The sequence below is a fragment of the Nicotiana attenuata genome, chromosome 8 (genome assembly GCF_001879085.1).
Source record: "Nicotiana attenuata strain UT chromosome 8, NIATTr2, whole genome shotgun sequence".
Taxonomy (NCBI): Eukaryota; Viridiplantae; Streptophyta; class Magnoliopsida; order Solanales; family Solanaceae; genus Nicotiana; species Nicotiana attenuata.
In genome coordinates, this window is record NC_031996.1 from 33992181 (window position 1) to 34015460 (window position 23280).

General features: G+C 40.9%; 2 protein-coding genes across 2 annotated transcripts; both read left to right on the forward strand.

The window, feature by feature from the left end:
- LOC109231645 lies at positions 10612–13343 on the forward strand. The gene is made up of 3 exons (XM_019397292.1): positions 10612–12017; positions 12510–12576; positions 12669–13343. The coding sequence occupies exons 1-3, from the start codon at positions 10612–10614 to the stop codon at positions 13341–13343; spliced, it is 2148 nt and encodes a 715-aa protein (XP_019252837.1).
- Positions 13956–14879, forward strand: LOC109231646 (classical arabinogalactan protein 9-like). The gene is made up of 3 exons (XM_019397293.1): positions 13956–14353; positions 14422–14452; positions 14868–14879. The coding sequence occupies exons 1-3, from the start codon at positions 13956–13958 to the stop codon at positions 14877–14879; spliced, it is 441 nt and encodes a 146-aa protein (XP_019252838.1).

Below are 23280 nucleotides of genomic sequence, written 5' to 3' on the forward strand. Positions count from 1 at the left end.
GCCTAATGACCACTTAGCTTCTAATGAACCTAATTAAATTACTACTAACCTTACAAACCTTTGCATGAGGGACAAAACCAAAGGGGAACACCTGTCCCAAGAACCTGCCATTGGACAACAAATGGAAGATGACAACTTACACGTTCCTAAGGCTAAATCTAAACCAAATCCTTCCATTACCAAAAACTCAAGCAAGCTTATATGCACGCCACTAGAGATAATAAGTACCTCTCTTCCTAGAAATATAGATACACAACTTCCTACGCCAGTAGCCTCACACACTGTCCAAAATATAAACCTTTCCCCCACAAACAACAATGCCAAGAATACTAGTATCTCAGAGGAGACGATATCGTCTAGTCCAAATTTTAAGACACCAAAGAGCACACACCATGGCCAACCCCCAATCCCTCTATCAGCTCAAACAACCAACCAAATCTTCTATGTCCAACCACCATTCCCACAAGATCATCAACCTCTCAGTTGGATCGAACAAGCTTTGATGGGGCATGCAATCTCCTTCAACATGATCCTGGATGGACAGGAAACAGTGATAGTGCTACATAACTCTCACTTTCTTGCCCAGCTAGTATCGGAGGGGATGCACATGGCAATGAGCCACTATTTCAACCATGTATGGTTGAACAACATTCTCCACCCCCTAGCCCCATCCATGAACTCAAACTTAGCTCAAGCTATGAGAAACCAGTGGAGTCTTCCACCCCACTTCAACCCAGTACAAACTCAGAACATGCAGCTAGATCTTCCCTTCTTTCCTCCAGGTGAAATCTCCTTCACGAGTCAAATGCCCAACCAAATGGCTGCCCCACCCCATGCAAACAGTCCCCATGCAAACAATCCCCTTCCAGACGGTCAGCTAGGGCAAAACAATGTCCCAATTCACTATGCTCCTCCCAATCAACCAGAACCAGAAGATCTACCAATAGAAGATGTGGAGGAAATGAACTTGATGGGGTCAGACACAATCCTAGAGTTTTCAAGTCTAAACGACGTAAAGGTATTTCTCTTCAGGGAAATGCGAGAGAAGAGATACGTTCTCAACTGTCCCCCGACTCTTTACAAGTTTTCGATGGATGTCAGGCCACCACAGGACCCTACTGTGGGGAGTCATGCAATGATTCTCGTTCCTTCGATAAGGAGGAACCCAATCCCTCCTCCGGAGAGAGCAAGGGCCAATGGCAGCCTCCACAACCCCAACCCTCTCAATATGATACCTTAGAATGTTAGTTTTATAGTTTGGAATATCAGAGATGGGAATAATGATACTTTTAGGGTTAATTTTAGGGAGATGATTGACACCCACAAACCTAGTATAGTTACCTTGCTAGAAACCCGCATGGAAAATCATATCTCCCTCCTAAATGACTTCCCTTTCACCCAAATGATCGAAGTCCCTGCTGAGGGTCAATCTGGGGGCATGGTTATCCTTTGGAAAGCTGATGTTATTACCGTTAAGGATTTTGTAAGAAGGAACCAAGATATTCATGCCAACATAGAGGTACGTCCCTCAAATACTACTTGGCTATTTTCTTCTATCTATGCTAGTACAAAAATTGCTAATAGAAATGACCTTTGGAATAATATAGAAAACATTTATAATGGTTACAAAGGTCCATGGCTGTTAGCTGGTGATTTTAACGATGTTTTTTGCTCAAATGATAAATTTGGTGGTAAAAACATTAATACTAGACGTAGTTCTCGCTTATGGTCTAGTATTAACCATTGTAACCTCTTTGATTTGGGTTTTAAAGGCTGTAAGTATACTTGGACAAACAATCGTAGGAAACCTAATAAACTAATAATGGAACGTTTAGATCGTATGTTTGCAAATGACTCTTGGACCAATCTCTATCCTAAGGCTATGGTTATTCACCTGCCCAAAACACACAGTGACCATAACCCTCTGTTACTTAAATTAAATCCTACCAATATTTTTAATAATGGCAAACCGTTTAGACTTGAGTCCATATGGTGTAGACATCCGGATTTGTTAACATTGTCAAGGATAGTTGGAATTCAAACGATCTTACTAAAGCCCATCAAACTTTTAGAGAAAAAATTATTCCTTGGAAAAATGAGGCTTTTGGAGATATCTTTAAAAAGAAAAAAATTATTCTAGCCCGACTCCATGGAATACAAATATCTCCTAAGTACCAATATAGTCCCTTTTTAATGAACTTGGAAACCTCCCTCCAACAAGAATATAATGCCATCTTAAAAATGAAGGAAGACTTTTGGAAACTTCGTTCTAGAATTAATTGGTGTAATGATGGTGACGCTAACACTCTCTTCTTCCATAGCATGGCTACCAATAGGAAAAGAATGAACTCAATTCTTTATTTTAAGGATGCTAATGGAAATTGGATAATTGAGGCCAAAGCCATTTTGGAACATACTTGTAACTTCTTTAGGGACTCCTATAAGACCTCTAAAGTATGTTCCAAATGGAAAATTTTTAAAAATATCACTCACCCCTCTAATACTATTGACCTCTCCACCCTTGACACATCCTTTTCAAAAGAGGAAGTTAGAAAATCCATTTTTTCTTTTAAACCTTTTAAAGCCCCGGGTTCGGATGGTATTCACCCTTTTTTTACCAAAAGTATTGGCACATAGTAGGAAATTCTATGATTGAATTCTGCCACAAAGCTTTTGAATCCCAATCCCTACCAAATGGTATTAATGATACTTACTTGTGTCTTATTCCTAACATTGACAATGCCACTGACCTAAAGAATTTTAGACCTATAGGGCTTTGTAATACAAATTACAAAATCATTACTAAAATCTTGGTTAACAGACTTAAACATCTTCTCCCCACCATCATCAGCCCTACCCAATCTAGTTTCTTAAAAAATAGAAGAGCCAGTGATAATGCTATTGTTATCCAAGAAATCATTAACAACATGTCTTCTTCCAAAAGCTCCAAATACGACATGCTGTTAAAAATAGACCTTCAGAAAGCTTTTGATAAGTTGGAGTGAGATTTTATACACAAAACCCTGATCTATTTTTACTTTTCACCAAAAATTACAAGGTTCATAATGCATTGTATTTGCACTAGCAATATTAGTATTTTGGTAAATGATACCAAGACCAATTTCTTTGCTCCTAGTAGAGGCATTCGTCAAGGCGACCTATGTCTCCCTATATTTTTATTCTTTATATGAAACTAATGTCTAGGCTTATTGACTACCAAGTAGACACTCTTAGGTGGGATCCCATAAGAATTAGTTCCAAAGGACCCTACTTTTCTCATCTTTTCTTTGCCGACGATCTTACCTTAATGGGAAAAGCAAATAACAAAACTGGTAATTGTATTTACCAATGCCTTAACTTATTTATGGAAGAAATCAGGCTCTCTATTAACTAACAAAAGTCTAGAATTATTTTTTCAAAAAACTGCCCTCGAGACATTATTAATCATCTAGCTAATCTTTTTAATATAAAGGCTAGTCTTGATTTTGGAAAATACCTTGGGTTTCCCATCCTTAACCACAAGCCTAAGCCTAAGGATTTTCAGTTTATTATTGATAATATGCGTGCTAGACTCTCCCTCTGGAAAACCAACTTCCTCAACATTGCGGGTAGAACCACTTTAGCAACTTCTACTTTAAATACTATGCCCTCCCATGTCATGCAGTACACTCTTCTTCCTAAAAAAGTCCTAAGCCAAATAGACAAGATTCAAAGAGACTTCATTTGGGGTAGTACAAACACTAAGAGGAAAATTCACCTAATTAATTGGAACTCAGTCACAAAGCACAAATCTGAAGGAGGATTAGGTATTCACTCTGCAAAGGACAAGAATTTGGTACTTCTTAGTAGCCTTAGTTGGCGTCTCATAAACTTCCCTCACCACCCTTGGGCTCAGCTCATTGCTAGTAAATACGCCAACAAGAAAAACACTCCTACTTGTTCTTTCATCTGGGCAGCCATTAGGAAAGGTTACAATCTTCTTTCTAGAGGCTTGTTATGGCACCCTACTATTAACTCTAATATGGACATTTGGTCTAATAGATGGATCCAAAATTCCACTACCCTTAGGAACTATATTCAAGGTCCTCTTAGCAAGACTGACCTTTCTATGTCTTTTAATAGCATTATTAATCATAATCAGTGGGATTTATCCAAAATTTCTTTTGACCTTCCTAACGAGCTTTTAATTAAAATCAAGGCTACCCCTATCCCTGCAAGGTCCATGACTAAAAATCTTATAACCTGGGACTGAAATAGCAATGGTATCTTCTCTACGAAATCTTGTTACAATCTTCTAGAAGATAATCATACTCCTAATCCTGATAGAAATACTGACTTCAAATGGATTTGGGACCTTCATTGCCCTACAAAAATAAAATTCTTCCTTTGGCAATGCATGCACAACAAAATTCCATGCAGAGCTTACCTTGCACATATTGGCATCAATATTGACCCTATCTGCCCTATGTGCAAGCAAGGAACGGAGGATGCCACTCACGTCTTCCTTCTATGCCCAATAGCAAATCGCTTTTGGTCTAGCATGGGCCTTTCCATTAACTATAATAGGAGTGAGCACAACTGGTTAACCTATCTAAGACACGTTCAAAGTGTTGCCTTTAACCACCAATTCCCCTGGATGAGTATCCTCCCCTTTTCGATTTGGAACATGTGGAAAAATAGGAACAATAATATTATCAACAATCTCAACCTTGATATAAACCCTAGACAGGTCCTTAGCCAAATAGGCGAATACATTTTCTTCACTGAAAAAACCCCTATACTTAAAAGTTCCTTCCCCACTAGTATCATCTGGGATAGGCCCCCTAAAAATACTATTAAATTGAATATAGATGGAGCTTTCTCGAAACATAATCTTCATGCAGGTTTAGGTGGAGTTTTCAGAAACAGTACGGGCAAATGGATCATGGGCTTTACCAAGTCATGCTATGCTCACAGCCCCATGCAGGATGAACTCTTAGCACTGCAGGAAGGCCTACAACTAGCAAAGGAATTGCCATTTGCAAACCTCGAAATCGAAACAGACTCAACAGAAGCGTTGAGAATGCTAGATGAAGCTTGTAGCACTACTAATCCATGCTTACTCACTTGCAGATCCTTAATGCAACAGTTGAAGTCCCTGGTGCTCAGACACAGCTTTAGGGAAGGAAATGCAGTAGCAGACTGCCTAGCAAAGGAAGCTATTAGGATTTTCAAGCCAGGACTATGTTATCGACTTGCACGTCCACCTACTTTTGTTGAATTTTTTTTGGAAAAGGATATGCAAGGTGTTTGTTTGGGTATTAAAAAACTAAATTCTACTACTTGTAATAGCCTAGTATCTCTTAACAATAGTAATGTCCTTAGGGACTATATAACTCTTATGTAAGCTTTTCGTTATATATATATATATATATGCTTCCTTTGTTCCAAAAAAAAAAAAAAGAAAGATAGTAAAGTTATCGTACATGCAAATTGCTCAGAAACAAAGCTTCATTCTCATTTTCAACACAAAAAGAACAACAGAAATAATATATAAACCAAATACAAAGTTAGAAAATGGACCTCAATGAACCTTCAAAAAGATAAGGATCAGCGAGCGGAAAACCTTGGACGGCGACGGAACTTCGACTCGTAAAATATGGTTGTTTTACGTTAAAAATAGGACTATTTTAAGGTGATTTCAATGGAGTTTTTGGTCGGTTTAAAGGTGTGTTTAATGGCTGAAATTTCAGCTGGTTCTCATGGTAGTTTAGGGGTGAAGAAGATGAGGAGTTAATGAGAAAGGAAGGGAATTGCGGCTACTTTTTTTGTGTGTTAGCTCTCAGGCCTTCTTCCCCTTCTGAATGTGTTTTTCTCTTTTTATACATTACTCCATGTGTTTTTAACGGTGAGATGGATAACTGAATGGGAAATTATGGAGATCGTGCACTGTGTGCGCATATGACGTGAGGGAGTGGAGGTAAATTGTGAGAGAGTCAGTTTTTACAAAGTGACGTGATGGTAAGGGAATTGTTAGGGGATAATGGCTGATAGTTTGACACATATTTTATTTTAATATTATTTTATTACTTTTTATTTAAAGAAAGGTAAAGTAAAATGCATAAATAAAAATGTTAACCCACTTCTTTTAGACAAAGAAAAAATATAAATAAACTAAATTAAATTTGTATACACTATAATTTGAATGATACTAAGCAAAATATATAAAGTCACTAGCTTACTAGTAAAAAAAGAAAACCAAAATATATATTATTTTTTTTTTTGTAAATTTTCTTTTTCCCCTTAAAAATAAAAAATAAAATTTACTATAAGTATATGAACATTTTTTTTTCTAATTTTAAGGTTTTTTTCCAAAAATAAAACCTATTAAAAATAAGATAAAATTTTAAAATATGATTATTAGACCTAAAAGAAATATTTACGCTAAAAATGTATAAAATATGGGTTTGGTACAAAATTAGTTGTTCACAATTTGGGTTAAGAAAGTGTACTTGAAAGAATTAAAAAAAGACCGGGATGTTAAAAAACTTAGCTCATAGTAATAATATAAAACAAGAAAAGAGACAAGAATGTAGGGAGCAAGAGTGAAGAGATTTTTATTTCTTCCATGTATTCAAGTGTGTACAATGTGGTGCCAAAACCCTCTATTTATAGGATTACCACTACAAGAAAATACCTTTTTTCCGACAACAAATTCCGACTACAAAATGTCAGTCGCAATTTTCCGACTACTGTAGTCGGAAATCTCATATTTATTTTTTAATTTATTTTTAAGAATTATTCCGAATATTTTTTCGACTAATATAATTAAAAAGTTTACCACTTCTGACCAAGTGGTCCCGATAGTTGTAGTCGGAATTTTTTAATTAAAAAAATTAAATAATATATAGTTTCCGACTACAGTAGTCGGAAACGTTAACTTATTTTCCGCTAACCCTTATTTTCTAATTCTTTTTTCCCACAATTTCTCTCTTACTCGGTCGTCTCTTTCTCTATATCTCCTCGCCTCTCTCTCAACGGCGCCGGCAAAATCGGCGACGGGGACTTCATCAGGTACGCGCTCTCTCTCTCTTTCCCGTCTAATCTTCGGCCAAGACTAGGGTCTCGATTTTACTATGCAAAATCAACGGCTCCACTAGGGTTTCGATTTTCTGGTATAGAAAATTTCTTCCAAATTAGTTAATTCTTGGTATAGTAACATATTATCGTACTCCTAAGGTTTAATTGCATCAGACAGTTCGAGTTTTTCTAAGTTGTTTTTGGGCGAAATCATAGCTCCATCAATCTGCCGAGGTCTTAATGTAGAAAAATAAAGGGGGGTTCAGCATGGTTAGTTTGCTGGACGCAGAGGTTAAGCTTGATGCTCAAGTTATCCCCAAGAGAGCGAGTTTTAAATATCTTGGGTCTATTATCCAGGGTAACGGGGAGATTGACGAAGATGTCGCACTTTGCATCGGAGCGGGATGGATGAAGTGGAGGCTCGCTTCCGGTGTTTTGTGTGATAGGAATGTGCCACTAAGACTTAAGGGTAAGTTTTATCGATGGTGGTTCGACCAGCTTTGCTGGAATTGTTGGCTAGTTTGAGGCTTGTCCTTGTTTGTGTGCTCTATTTGATTTTTTGTTTGTATTGGGGTAGAGTGAATTTGGATAGGTTATCTTGTTATCTTCTCTGTTCTGTGTGAGTCCGCAATTTTATATGTTTCTGTGGTTCAATATTCCTTTTCCAACCAATTTTTCCAAGTTTGGAATCTTAATATTTACTTTGATACAAGAGACAGACTTGCATTCTTAATTTTTTTTATCATCATAATTTAAAGCTCGGATAACATAAGCTCGTGTATTCTGTGACGCATGTTAGTTGTTACTAGTTATATTCTGCTTGTGTGATTTTATGTCTGAAGTGATAACTATGGACATCAAAATGGCTATGAATTTTTGTGCTTTGATACGAATAAGGTAGTTACTTGCTATGATTAGAGGATAATTCTGCAGAATAAATCATGATTTGCCTGGGTTTTGGTCTTCTCTATTTTAATTTGTAATGAGTCATTGTCAGTGCTTTTTGATTCATTAGTGTTTATCTTTGAATTAGCTTAGTCTCTCAGGATCATTCACTTGAATCAATGGATGTTGCTATTACGATTATGATCCTTTACTGATGAAGTCTGTGTCTGTATAATCAGTGCATTGAGCCCCCTGTTCATGCATTTTTCCATGCGCGCATCTCTTTCATGTTGTTAATGTGAAATCCTTGATGTTCAGTTCAGTCTCATAGTTCTCACTCGATTCCATGTAGTTAAAACACTTGATAGCTTTCTTTGGATAATGAATTTCAACACGTTCGTTTAGGTTGCACGCCTCCATTGGACATGACTTACTAAAATTTAATTCATTTGTTTGACAATACTTTTTAAATAATTAAAGTGTGTCGTGTATTAGATGTTGGCTGCCTTCAAGTGATTCCTGAGTTTATAACCTGACCACCACTTGGTGAAGATAGAGCTGATGTTTATCAAGTTATTTTAGAAATGTTGTATTCTAGTTATTTTATGTCTTTTTTTGTTGTGTTTTTTGTCATATCTATCTCAATCTCTATTTTAGTATAGTTGATTGAAGGGGAGCCTTAGCGTAACTGGTAAAGTTGCTGCCATGTGACCTGGAGGTCACGGGTTCAAGCCGTGGAAACAGCCTCTTGCAGAAATGCAGGGTAAGGCTGCGTACAATAGACTCTTGTGGCCCGGCCCTTCCCCGGACCCCGCACATGGCGGGAGCTTAGTGTACCGGACTGCCCTCACTAATCTCAATGTACTGTTGAGATTATGAGTTCAAATTTTTATATTTGTTGTATTTTAGTACTTTATACGTATATATTCATATATTATGTCGAATATACACGGGTGGTAGCATTGTAGGGACGGGTTCAACTGAACTTTCCTTCTAACACTTCAAACCACTGCCATTTCAAGAAAATATCAAATAAATATATAGAGTAAGAAGTTGAAACAATATTGAGAGTGTTCAATAGAAATGAATTTTAGAATAAAAAAGGTCGAGGCACAAAGCTCTAGAAAAAGCGTAGACTTTGTATCTTTGCAAGAGACAGTGAATTTTACCTACATATTTATTTGGTGTCACTTTTTATTCTACGTTCACTCATACAAGTCATCTTGATTTTGTAGAAGACTAAAGAGTACAAAGGTTGATAACTGAAGGAAGGTTGGCACTACCGGCTCATCATCCATTTCGACTTTTATTTTTTAGTTCCGTCCTTGCTGCGACAGGTATATCTATATATCGTTTTTTTTAAATATATGTTTATGAAAAATATATCTTTATATAAATCATAGGACTTGCCTCATTCTTTATGTTACCTTGTTTGCCAATAACTAAATGGTTGGATTTTATTTGTGTAAATTTGAAATTTTAGTTTCACTTTGATGCTAGGAGTTAACTATTAATTTATATTTACATGTTATTCATTTCACTTTAAGTTTGAATGAAATAATAAAATAATACTATGTAATCATTAAAGTATTTAGCATAGTACTAAGTGCACTTTCTCCGGATAATATTATTGTTGCAAATTTAACTAGTCAATTGGACATGTGAGACTTCTCTTTTTGAATTTTTATTCCGCTATAAACTAGTAGATATGCTTTTGAATGTAATCAATCTAATTTTTGTTGTGAAATTTTATATTTATAGAGTCATTCATAGTTAAAATGTTGAAGGTATTACAATTATTCAAAGTAGGAACCTATAGAAGAATATCTAAATAGTTTTTTTTGTTGATATAGATGAAATTTGAACATCGTAGATGGATGTATAATAGGACTCATCCTAATCGTGCGGGATTGAGGGAGGAATTTATAGAAGGAGTTGCGGGGTTTATTGCTAAGGCGAAATCGCTAAATGATTTTCTTATTGAAGGGACAATTAGGTGCCCTTGTATTAAATGCAAGTGTGTCAAGTTATTGAGACCAGATGTAGTTGAACTTCATCTTTACAAGAATGGATTTATAGAAAATTATTATGTGTGGACTGTTCATGGAGAGAATCATGATTTTCATAATTCTTTTGGTGGTGAGGGTAGTCCCAGAGTAGAGAATAATTTTGAAAATTCTCGATTCAATGAAATGATGAGAGATGCTTTTGAGATGTTCCCAGGGGCTCAATCCGAACCAAATGATGAGGCTAAGCGCTTTTATGAACAACTAGAGGAAGCTAGTCGTCCATTGTATGAAGGCTCAATGCATTCCAAGTTGTCTGTTGCAGTTAGACTACTAACTATCAAATCCGATAGTTCTATTTCTCAAGCGGGCATGGATTCTATCATTGGGCTTATGAATGAACTAAATCCGAATAAAATTGACTTACCCAAAGATTTCTATACTGCAAAGAAATTGGTGTCCAAGTTAGGACTTTCATCAGAGAGGATTGACTGTTGTGAGAAAGGATGCATGTTATAAGGATGATGCAGCATTAGAAAATTGTAAGTTTTGTAACCAACCTCGTTATAAGGAGGTTACAAATGCTAATAAGAAGAAGGTTCCTGTGAAGGCGATGCATTACTTACCCCTTATACCAAGGTTAAAGAGGTTGTACGCATCAATGAGCTCCGCTCCTCATATGAGATGGCACTATGAACATAGAAGGCCAACCGGTGTTCTATGTCACCCGTCAGATGGAGAAGCATGGAAGCATTTTGATAGGATGTTCCCGGACTTTGCAAGTGAACCAAGAAATATTAGGTTGGGATTATGTGCTGATGGATTCACTCCATTTGCAGTCTCCGCCGCACCATATTCATGTTGGCCAGTGTTTGTTACGCCGTATAATCTTCCTCCAGAGTTTTGTATGACAAGTCCATATTTGTTCCTAACTTGCATTATTCCAGGTCCACGCAATCCAAAAAGTTTGATTGATGTATACATGCAGCCGTTGATTGATGAGTTAAAGTTATTGTGGCATCAAGGTGTGGAAACCTATGATATATCAACTAAACAGAACTTCAGATTGCGTGCCGCTTTAATGTGGACTATAAATGATTTTCCTGCTTATGGAATGCTATCCGGGTGGTCTACTGCTGGAAAGTTAGCCTGCCCGACTTGCATGGAAGACACAAAAGCGTTCACTTTGAAACATGGAGGTAAGAACACATGGTTTGACTGTCACCGTCGTTTCTTGCCAATGGATCATGAATTTAGGAGAAACACTAGTGCATTTATGAAGAATCAAACTGATTATGAAGAGCCACCTTCAGTCTTGTCGCCAGAAGAAATTTGGAATAGAGTTAGGGATCTACCTAAGGTAACAGAGTCTCCATTGCCTAATAAGATACCTGGTTATGGTGTTACCCATAACTGGACTAAACAAAGCATATTTTGGGAGTTACCTTATTGGAAGCATAATCTTCTAAGGCACAATCTTGACGTCATGCATATTGAGAAGAACTTTTTTGATAATTTGTTTAATACTGTGATGGATGTCAATAACAAGACAAAAGATAACTTGAAGGCCAGGATGGACTTGAAGGAATATTGTAGGCGAAGTGAGTTGTACCTTACATACCTGAACAACAAGATTCAGAAGCCCAAGGCTAGTTACACATTCACTTTGGACGAGAGAAGAGAGATTTGTCAGTGGGTTAAGAATTTGAGTATGCCGGATGGATACGCGTCAAACATATCTAGGTGTGTTGACATGAAAGAAGGGAAGTTGATGTCAATGCAAAGCCATGATTGTCACATTTTCATGGAATCATTGATGCCTATTACGTTCAATGCCTTGCCTGATAGAATATGGAAGCCTATCATAGAGATAAGCTTACTTTTTAAGGAGTTGTGTTCTAGCACATTGAGGATGGAGAATCTAACTTACATGGAGAGTAATATTCGCTTAACTTTAAATAAGTTGGCGAAAATTTTTCCTCTTGGTTTCTTCGATGTAATGGAGCATCTTCCAATTCACCTTGCGCAAGAGGCACGACTTGGAGGGCCAGTTCAATATAGATGGATGTATCCCTTTGAGAGATAATAAATAATTTTTAATCATTTGTCCTTTATTTATTTTAATTAATATTGTTCCGTCTAAGAAATCGTAATATGCAGGATTATTGGCAAATGTAAGCGGACCGTGAAAAATAGATCGAGAATTGAGGGATCGATATGTGAGGCATATCTGGCTAAAGAAACTTCTTATTTTTGTTCATATTATTTTGAACACGATGTGCCATGTTTGAGAAATAGACCCAATCGACATGACGATGGAGGAAGTAATGATCCTTCAGCACCACCATTTTCCATATTCAATCAACCAGGAAAAGGTGGTCCAAAAAGTAGTTCAAAGCGAATCTTGACTGAGAAGGAACTACAATCAGCTACAACACATGTACTATTAAATTGCCCGAGGTCCAACCTTATTATAGGTAAATATATATTTATATTACCAAGTTCCATACAAGATTTATCCTTGTTTTAACTAATGAATATTATAATTGTATCGGACAGTTACTTTGTGGGTACATATGGGCAGAATGCTGTTTATCCTAGGTTTTCAAAGTGGTTTAGAGAATTTGTAAGTGTTACTTAATATTTATCATGGTTTTTGTTAGTTGCAAATTAATTACATATAATTTAAAATTCTAAATTTTCTCTAATTCTATATAGGTTCATAATCCAGCTAATGGCATACGTGATCAATTTCTGCATGATATAGCTTGGGGACCTGATCCTAGAGTTAGAAAGATGTCTAGGTATTGTGTTAATGGGTACAAGTTCCATACAAAAGAATGGTCTAAGGGCAAGAAAACCAATAATAGTGGGGTGTGGGTGAAAGGTGAGGGGGGTGTTGATTATTATGGTGTGATTCAAGAGATTTTAGAACTCGAGTACAGTGTTGGTTGGCCAAAGAAAAAGTTGGTACTCTTTTGGTGCAAGTGGTATGATCCAGCACCAAATAGAGGTACGAAGGTGCACCCCCAGTACAAAATAATTGAAATTAAGCACACGAGGGATTATCCATTCTATGATCCATTTATCATTGCACAAAATGTAAAACAAGTGTATTACACTCCTTATCCTTTGTGCAAGAATAAGTCCTCATGGAGGGTGGTTATTAAAACAAAACCCGTGGGTAGAGTGGAAGTCGAGGATGTTTTGGATGTAGCGTACCAAAATGACATTTCAACTGTTGAAGCATTGGTAGATGATGAATTAGCAGGTGAATTACACCATAGCGAAGGCATCTATGAAGAATTTGATATTTCTGTCCTTAGATCAAATTTAAATGATGATGGGGAAGGAACATCCGGGGCAAATGAGGAGGAAGACCCAGCCAATTAATATGAAACAAGCGATGAGGAAGAATTACCTGATGGAGATGAAACAAGCGATGGAGAAGAATTTCTTGATGACAATGGAACAAGCGATGAGGAAGAATCTAATAATGAATATGAATCAAGTGAAGATGATTGACTTGTTGGGTTTTTATTATCTCTTTAAATTTTATATTTTTCCTTAGTTATCTAATATGTTGAAGAATTATTTTATGTTTTTATTAGGTCGTTAGGTTTTATGTTATTCCTTAATCATATAATTTGTTGAAAATTACTTTATGTGTTTATTATTTCTTTAATTTTTATGTTTTTTCTTAATCATCTAATTTGTTGAGGAATTACTTTATGTTTTTATTATTCTTTAGGATTTTTATGTTTTTTCTTAATCTTCTAATATGTTGAAGATTTTATCTCTTTATGTTTTTATATTTTTTCCTAATCATCTAATTCTTTATGTTTTTGTATTATTTCTTATACATCTAATATGTTGAATATTTGCTTTATGTTTTTTTACTATGGTTATATTACGTAGATGGCATCTGGGGGTAGCGATCGTTGACATCGTAAGGGTAAGGGGACTCAATTACAATCTCCAACTGCAGGTCACTCTCCTCCACATATGGGGCCTCCTCCTACTTTTCCTCCTCAGTCAACTTCGTTGCCACCTACATTTTGTATGCCCCCACCTAGGCCTGTCCACATTTCTGTATCTTCAGCTGGCCCGAACTCTGGCTCTAACCTTAATTTTATTCCCACACCAAATGTAACTTCTTCTCCCGATTTTCATATTAGTCAACAAGGTAGCTCCTCAGCACTGCCTACTTCATCGACTCCAGCTGCATCTCCGACATCAAGCACACCTAGCGTATCTAGGCTAAATATTGGAGTCTCTGGCACACCAACATCACCATCCATTGGTAGTGCTACACCAGCAGCTTCTCGGGGTCGAAGTGGTAAAATGACTCCACAATATGATGCATTTGGTAGGCTGATTATCGTTCCGGATGAGAAAGATGGGTAAGTAATCCTTATGTTTATTTTTATTCTGTTGAATATACATTTTACATATGTTAATTTTAATGCAGGTTTTTCCCTTCATTTGCTGCCGCGCATATGGTTACTATCACGACCCAATTCCCGAACCCGGCCGTGATGGCACCTCTCGTGAAGACAAGGCTAGCCAGAACAACGCAAATACCTCTTTTTAAACAATTAATTAACACTAAAAAATCTAAAACATGTTTAAGATAGCCATAAATGCGGAAACAACGATAATAACCAGGGAAACCATCCCGATACAGCCCAAACCGGGGTGTCACAAGTCATGAGCTACTACAGAGTTTGCTATATGTCTACAAAGTATGAAATCCGATACAATAGTCCGAAGAAAACATAAATGATAGAGGATAGGGGAGACAAGGGGCTACGGACGTCAACAACTACCTCGTAACTCCAAATCGCTGCCTGGTCTGGAAGGAATTAGCACTCAGGTGCGGACTCTGCTATGCCTGAATCTGCACACATGGTGCAGGGAGTAATGTGAGTACTTCCACCCAGTGAGAAATAATGATAAATAATGACTGAAAGCATGGAACACATAAAGGCACAAAGCAATTCTATATCAGGCATGTAAATCACTTAAAGCAGTAAAACCATGAAGAATCAAATGAAATCTCCTTTTAAAAACAGGTAAATCATCAAGTAAATAGTGAGTAATAATCTTCCCCTCGGGCCCAGTATCAATCGCTCAGAACAGTCTCAGCCGCTCGGGCTCAGTATCAGTCACTCAGTATAGTATCAGCTCCTCGGGCTCACTCTCAGATCATATGGGTACCCGCGCTCACTGTGGGTGTGCAGACTCCGAAGGGGCCCCTTACGGCCCAAGCGCTATATCAAGCCACCTCGTGGCATCATCACTCGGCACTAGGCCTCACATCACTCGGCCTCCCATCACTCAAGCCACCTCGTGGCATATAAAGCATCTCATATCACTCAGCATATCCTCACATATGGCCCTCGACCTCACTTAGTCCAGAAATCATCACAAGCCCCTCGGGCATCAGTAAAATAGTAGTGCTCAGTCCAAACAACATTGGAAATATCATTTAAGTCTTAAATTCAATTAAAAGTGGTTGAGTTTGTAAAACAGTATCAATCAATAGGATTGAGTTCAAGTAATATATCAAAATAGTGAGGAAACAATGATAAAAGTCCACGAAGGATTCAAGTAGTTGGCATGAAGCCCAAAATATGACAATAAGCCCAAATCATGTTGATAATAAAGACATTTCAGTCAAATACGCGGTAAAACATAAATCGGGACGGACCAAGTCACAATCCCCAATAGTAAACAATCCCGCACTCGTCATTAAGCGCGTGTTTCACCTCAATATAGCACTACATTGTGCAATCCGGGGTTTCAAACCCTCAGGATATCATTTACTATCATTACTTACCTCAAGCCGGCCAATTCTCTAGCTCGCTATGCCCTTGCCTCTCAAATCGGCCTCCTCGCGCGTCGAATCTGACCAAAACCACAACGAATACGTCACAATAGGCTAAGGGAACATAACCTAATCGAAAAGAATCGAAAAATAGCAAAAATCTCGAAATTGGCAAAACCCGAGCCCTGGGCCCACTTCTCGAAACTCAGAAATTTTCACATCAACGGGTTCCTTATCTCGCCACGAGTCTATACATATCAAGAACTCCCAAATCCGAGCTCAAATGACCCATCACAACCCAATTTGAAATATCAAAACTCAAGCCCTAGTTCTTCCCACTTTTTTTGTTAAATTTTCAGAAATTTCTAGGTTGATTCTACAATTAAATCATGTTTTTAGATCATAGGACACACCTCCAATCAATCCCAATCGAAACCCTCTTCAATTACCGTCCAAAAGCTCTCAAGGATGCTCAAGAATGGTGAAAATTAACTTAGCCTCGCGGAACAAAAAAAAATGATTTAAAACCCCTTCTGCCCAGTCATTACCACATCTGCGGTCAAATCTCACTTCTGCGACTTCCGCTTCTGCGTTCAACGTTCCGCTTCTGCGGAGATTCACTTAAGCCCAGAACCGCTTATGCGGTCGAAATTCGCATTTGCGGCTTCCGCTTCTGCGGACCAAGCTCCGCTTCTGCGGAAACAGCTCCCCAAGCCAATTTTTTTCGCACTTGCGACCTCCTGCCCGCATCTGCGAGGCCGCACCTGCGGTCCCTTTTCCGCAGGTGCGGAAATACCAGCAACAACAATCTTCTGCAATAACACAAGTCCAAAACTCATCCCGATAGCTATCCGTAATCACCCTGAGGCCCCCGGGACCTCAACCAAAAGTTTCAACGCATCCTAAAACATCATTCAAACTTGCTCCAATCATCAAAACACCTCAAACAACACCAAAACCATCAAATTACATCGGATTCAAGCCTAAGTTCTTCTAAAACTTCCGAAACTCGCATTTGATAAAAAACCCAACCAAATCACCTCCGAATGACCTGAAATTTTACGCTCACATTCCAAATCACCTAAAGAAACTACAGCAACTCTCGGAATTTCATTCCGACCCTCGGATCAAAATCTCACCTATCAACCGGAAAACGCCAAAATACTAACTTCGCCAATTCAAGCCTAATTCTACACCGGACCTCCAAATTCACTTCCGGTCACACTCCTAAGTCACAAATTATCCCCCGAAACTAATCGAATCATTGGAATCCATATCCGAGCCCTCTAACTCATAAGTCAACATCTGGTTGACTTTCCAAACCAAACCTTCCTTAAAGTGACTAAGTGTCTCATTTCCTACCAAAACCTCTCCGAACCAACTCGATCACATAAGATACGGATAATGAAGCATAAAGAAGCTGAAAATGGGGGAAACGAAGCGGTAACTCATGAGACGACGGGTCAGGTCGTCACATCCTCCCTAACTAAAACAAACGCTCGTCCTCGAGCGGGTCAAGAAACATACCTGGAGCCTCAAACAGGTGAGGGTATCGGCTCCGCATCTCCCGCTCGGTCTCCCAAGTAGCCTCCTCCACGGGCCGACCTCTCCACTGCACTTTTACCGAAGCTATTTTCTTTGATCTCAACTTTCGAACCTAACGACCCAAAATAGCCACTGGCTCCACATCATAGGTCAAATCATCATCCAACTGAACCGTGCTGAAGTCCAATACATGGGACGGGTCCCCAACATACTTCCGGAGCATAGAAACATGAAACACCGGATGCACGCCTGACAAGCTGGGTGGCAAGGCAAGCATGTAGGCCACCTCTCCAACCCTCCTAAGTACCTCAAAAGGCCCAATAAATCGCGGACTCAACTTCCTTTCTTTCCAAATCGCATAACACCCTTCATGGGCGAAACCTTCAACAAGACCTTCTCACCAACCATATAAGACACATCTCGAACCTTCCGGTCCGCATAACTCTTCTGACGCGACTGCGCTGTACGTAGCCTCTCCTGAATCAGCTTCACCTTCTCTAAGGCATCCTGAACCAAATCTGTCCCCAATAGTCTAGCCTCGCCGGGCTCGAACCAACCAACTGGAGATCTACACCGCCTCCCATACAACACCTCATACGGAGCCATCTGAATGCTCGACTGATTACTGTTGTTGTAGGCAAACTCTGCAAGCGGCAAAAACTCATCCCAATAACCTCCAAAATCAATAACACAGGCACGTAACATGTCCTCCAATATCTGAATAGTACGCTCGGACTGCCCGTCCGTCTGAGGATGAAATGCTGTGCTCAACTCCACCTGTGTACCCAACTCTCGCTCAAAAGTCCTCCAGAACTGAGAAGTAAACTGAGTACCTCTATCTGAGATGATAGACACCGGAACACCATGCCGGAATAGGTAGTGCATACCGGAATAAAGTGCGTGGACTTGGTCAGCCGATCCACAATCACCCAAATCGAATCGAACTTCTTCAAAGTCCGGGGAAGACCACTCATAAAATCCATAGTGACCCTCTCCCACTTCCACTCGGGAATAATCATCCGCTGGAGTACGCCACCCGGTCTCTGATGCTCATATTTCACCTGCTGACAGTTGAGACACCGAGCCACAAATCCTACAATGTCTTTCTTCATTCTTCTCCACCAATAGTGCTGCCTCAAGTCCTGATACATCTTCGCGGCACCCGGATGAATGGAATACTGCGAGCTATGGGCCTCCTCCAATATTAACTCCCGAAGCCCATCCACATTGGGCACGCAAATCCGGCCCTGCATCCTCAACACGCCATCATCACCGATGGTCACATCTGTAGCATCATCATGCTGCACCCTGTCCTTGAGGACAAGCAAATGCGGATCATCATACTGGCGCTCTCTGATGCGATCATATAAGGAAGACCGAGAAACCACACAAGCCAACACTCGACTAGGCTCCGAAATATCTAGTCTCACCAACCGATTGGCCAAGGCCTGAACATCAACTGCAAAGGGTCTCTCCCCAACTAGAATGTACGCCAAATTCCCCATACTCACTGCCTTTCAGCTCAAAGCATCGGCCACTACATTGGCCTTTCCCGGATGATACAATATGGTGATGTCATAATCCTTAAGCAACTCCAACCATCTACGCTGCCTCAAATTAAGATCCTTTTGCTTGAAAAAATGCTGAAGACTGCGATGATCAGTGAATACCTCACAAGATACGCCATACAAGTAGTGCCTCCAAATCTTCAAGGCATGAACTATGGCAGCAAACTCCAAATCATGAACAGGGTAGTTCTTCTCGTGGGGCTTCAACTGACGAGAAGCATAAGCAATAACACTATCCTCCTACATCAATACACAACCAATCCCAACTCTAGAAGCATCGCAATATACCGTATATGAACCTGAAGCTGACGGCAAAACCAATACTAGAGCTGTGGTCAAAGATGCCTTGAGCTTCTGAAAGCTCTCCTCGCACTCGTCCGACCATACAAATGGAGCACCCTTCTGAGTCAACTTGGTCAAGGGCGATGCTATAGAGGAAAATCCCTGAACAAACCGGCGATAATAACCTGCGAAATCAAGGAAGCTACGAATCTCTGTGGCTGAGGACGGCCTAGGCCAACTCTGAACCGCCTCTATCTTCTTCAGATTGACCTGAATACCCTCGCCGGACACCACGTGCCCCAAGAAAGCCACTGAACTGAGCCAGAACTCACACTTGGAGAACTTTGCATAAAGCTTCTCCTCCCTCAATCTCTGCAATACAACTCGCAAATGCTGCGCATGCTCCTCCTGACTACGCGAGTATACCAGAATATCATCAATGAAAACAATAACGAACGAATCCAGATAAGGCCGAAATACACTGTTCATCAAATGCATGAACGTTGCTGGGGCATTGGTCAGCCCAAAAGACATAACAGGAAACTCATAGTGCCCATATCTAGTCCTGAAAGCAGTCTTAATAATATCTGAATCCCTGATCTTCAACTGGTGATAGCCCGAACGGAGATCAATCTTGGAGAACACCCTCGCTCCCTGCAGCTGGTCAAATAAATCATCAATGCGAGGCAGGGGATACTTGTTCTTCACTGTTACTTTGTTCAATTGCCTGTAGTCAATGCACATTCTCATGGTGCCATCCTTCTTCTTCACAAACAGAACCGCTGCACCCCACGGTGACACACTAGGCCGAATGAACCCCTTATCTAGGAGTTCCTGAAGCTGATCCTTCAATTCTTTCAACTCCGCCGGTGCCATACGATATGGCAGAATAGAAATGGGCTGAGTGCCCGGCACCAGGTCAATACCAAAATCAATATCCCTGTCCGGTGGCATGCCCGGCAAGTCTGCAGGAAATACATCAAGAAACTCCCTCACAACTGGAACAGAATCAATGCTAGGAGTCTCGGCTCCAACATCCCTCACAAACGCCAAATATGAAAGACAACCTTTCCCAACCATACGCTGGGCCTTTATGAATGAAATCACTCTACTAGGGACATAATCAGTCACACCACGCCACTCAACCCTCGGTACACCCGGTATAGCCAAAGTGACTGTCTTAGCATGACAGTCTAGAATAGCATGACACGAAGATAACCAGTCCATGCCCAAAATAACGTCAAAATCCATCATGCTCAATAACAATAGATCAACTCGGGTCTCCAGACCTCCAATAGTCACCAAGCATGATCGGTACACATGGTCTACAACAATAGTATCGCCCACCGGGGTAGATACATGAACAGGTAATGCAAGACACCCTCGGAAAGTACCCAAATAATGAGCAAAATATGAGGACACATAAGAATAGGTGGAACCGGGATCAAATAAGACTGAGGCATCTCTATGGCAGACTGAAACAATACCTGTAATGACAACATCTGAGGCAATGGCATCTGTCCTGCCTGGAAGAGCATAAAAACGAGCCTGACCACTGCCTGATCGACCTCAACCTCTGGGGCGACCCCTGGCTGCCTGACCCTCACCCCTAGCTGGCTGGGCGGGTGCTGAAGAAACAGGACCAGAAGACGAGGGCTGACCCCTCTGTTGAGATGAGCTAGCAGCACGACGAGGACACTGCCTCCACACATGTCCAAACTCTCCACACTCAAAACAACTCCCAGGTGCTGGAGAATGGGACTGAAGGGAACCCCTCGCGCCGGAGTGACTAGTTGACGCACTCGGCCTAGAAGAGCCCTGAACAGACGGGGCACGAGATGAACTATGTGCTTGAAGAGCGCTGAGTGAAGGCTGACGTTGCTGAGAACCATGATAACCATGACCTGAAGATGCCCCTCGATACTCGGGACGAGCCGACTGAGCGGGCCTAAAAGAACGACCCCTACCATGCTGGAACTGGCCCCTCGAAGGAGCGCCACTGTAACTGCCAGAACCTCGAGGCCTCTTGGCCTCCCTCTCCTCTCGATCCTGACAGCGAACCGCCTCAATCTCTCGAGCTATATCAACCACCTCCTCGAATGTAGCACCCAATACTCTCTCTCTAGTCATAAGAACACGGAGGTGGTAGTTAAGGCCATCAACAAATCTCCTGATCCGCTCACGATCAGTCGAAACCATCCAAACGGCATGACGAGCCAACTCTGAAAACCTCATCTCATACTGAGACACAGTCATATCTCGCTGCCGTAGCCACTCAAACTGCCTGCGCAGCTCCTCTCTGCGGGACTGCGGTACATACTTCTCCAAGAAGAGAGTGGAGAACTACTGCCAAGTCAAAGGTGTTGCACCAGTCGGCCTACGCCCCTCATACGCCTCCCACCAAGTGAAGGCAGCCTCAGTAAATTGAAAGGTGGTGAATGCCACACCACTAGACTCAAGAATCCCTGCTGTACGGTGCATCCGCTGACAACCGTCAAGAAAACCCTGGGCATCCTCGCCCTCAGCACCACTGAATGTCGGAGGCTGGAGTCTACCAAACCTCTCAAGGCGACGCTGCTCATCCTCAGGCATAGCTGGAACCCTGAACTCCTGCACTGGTGCAACTGGCTGAGCTGGAGGTACCTCTGGAGTCTGTAATCCCTGCACTACCTGCTCAGGTGTGCGAGCAGCGGGGGTCTGATTGCCTCCCCCGGCCTACGAAGTAGCTGCTACTGTGGTGGCTGAAACTGCCTGAGCCAGGCCAGTGCAAACTGTCAAAATCTGCGCCAAGGCCTCCTGAAGACCCGGAATCACGATGGGCACAGCTGGTGCCTGAACTGGTACTGCTGGAACCTGATCCTGAGCTGGGGCAACTGGTGGATCAACAGGTGTTGCCCCTGCTGCCCTGCCTCTGCCACGACCACGACTGCGTCCACGGCTTCTGGTGGCCTCAATGGGCGGTACTGGTGGTCGTCCACCTCGTCCGATAGCGCGAGTCCTCACCATCTGTGAGAGATTAGAATAAAGAGAAGTTTAGTACTCGGATCAACAAGTTCGCACGATAAGAATTTCAAGAATGTGAAGTTTTCCTAAAGGTTCTGCAGCCTCTCGGGGATAAGTACAGACGTCTCCGTACCGATCCACGAGACTCCACTAAACCAGCTCATGACTCGCGAGACCTAGTAACCTAGGCTCTAATACCAACTTGTCACGACCCAATTCCCGAACCCGGCCGTGATGGCACCTCTCGTGAAGACAAGGCCAGCCAGAACAACGCAAATACCTCTTTTTAAATAATTAATTAACATGATCAAATCTAAAACATGTTTAAGATAGCCATAAATGCGGAAACAACGATAATAACCAGGGAAACCATCCCGACACAGCCCCAAACCGGGGTGTCACAAGTCATGAGATACTACAGAGTTTGCTATAAGTCTACAAAGTATGAAATCCGATACAATAGTCCGAAGAAAACATAAATGATAGAGGATAGGGGAGACAAGGGGCTGCGGACGTCAACAGCTACCTCGTAACTCCAAATCGCTGCCTGGTCTGGAAGGAATCAGCGCTCAGGTGCGGATTCTGCTATGCCTGAATCTGCACATATGGTGCAGGGAGTAATGTGAGTACTCCGACCCAGTGAGTAATAATGATAAATAATGACTGAAAGCATGGAACACATAAAGGCACAAAGCAATTCTATATCAGGCATGTAAATCACTTAAAGCAGTAAAACCATGAAGAATCAAATGAAATCTCCTTTTAAAAATAGGTGAATCAGGTAAAACATCAAGTAAATAGTGAGTAGTAATCTGCCCCTCAGGCCCAGTATCAATCGCTCAGAACAGTATCAGCCCCTCGGGCTCAGTATTGGTCACTCAGTATAGTATCAGCCCCTCGGGCTCACTCTCAGATCATATGGGTACCCGCGCTCACTGTGGATGTGCAGACTCCGGAGGGGCCCCTTACGGCCTAAGCGCTATATCAAGCCACGTCGTGGCATCATCACTCGTCACTAGGCCTCACATCACTCGGCCTCCCATCACTCAAGCCACCTCGTGGCATATAAAGCATCTCATATCACTAAGCATATCCCCACATA

Excerpts from the sequence above, each read along its gene's own strand:
- LOC109231645 (XM_019397292.1), top strand. The coding sequence starts at position 10,612 with ATGAGCTCCGCTCCTCATATGAGATGGCACTATGAACATAGAAGGCCA. Across the intron at positions 12,018-12,509 it reads CCAGTTCAATATAGATGGAT|TTACTTTGTGGGTACATATG; the intron begins GTATCCCTTTGA and ends TGTATCGGACAG. Across the intron at positions 12,577-12,668 it reads CAAAGTGGTTTAGAGAATTT|GTTCATAATCCAGCTAATGG; the intron begins GTAAGTGTTACT and ends AATTCTATATAG.
- LOC109231646 (XM_019397293.1), top strand. The coding sequence starts at position 13,956 with ATGGGGCCTCCTCCTACTTTTCCTCCTCAGTCAACTTCGTTGCCACCT. Across the intron at positions 14,354-14,421 it reads GTTCCGGATGAGAAAGATGG|GTTTTTCCCTTCATTTGCTG; the intron begins GTAAGTAATCCT and ends ATTTTAATGCAG.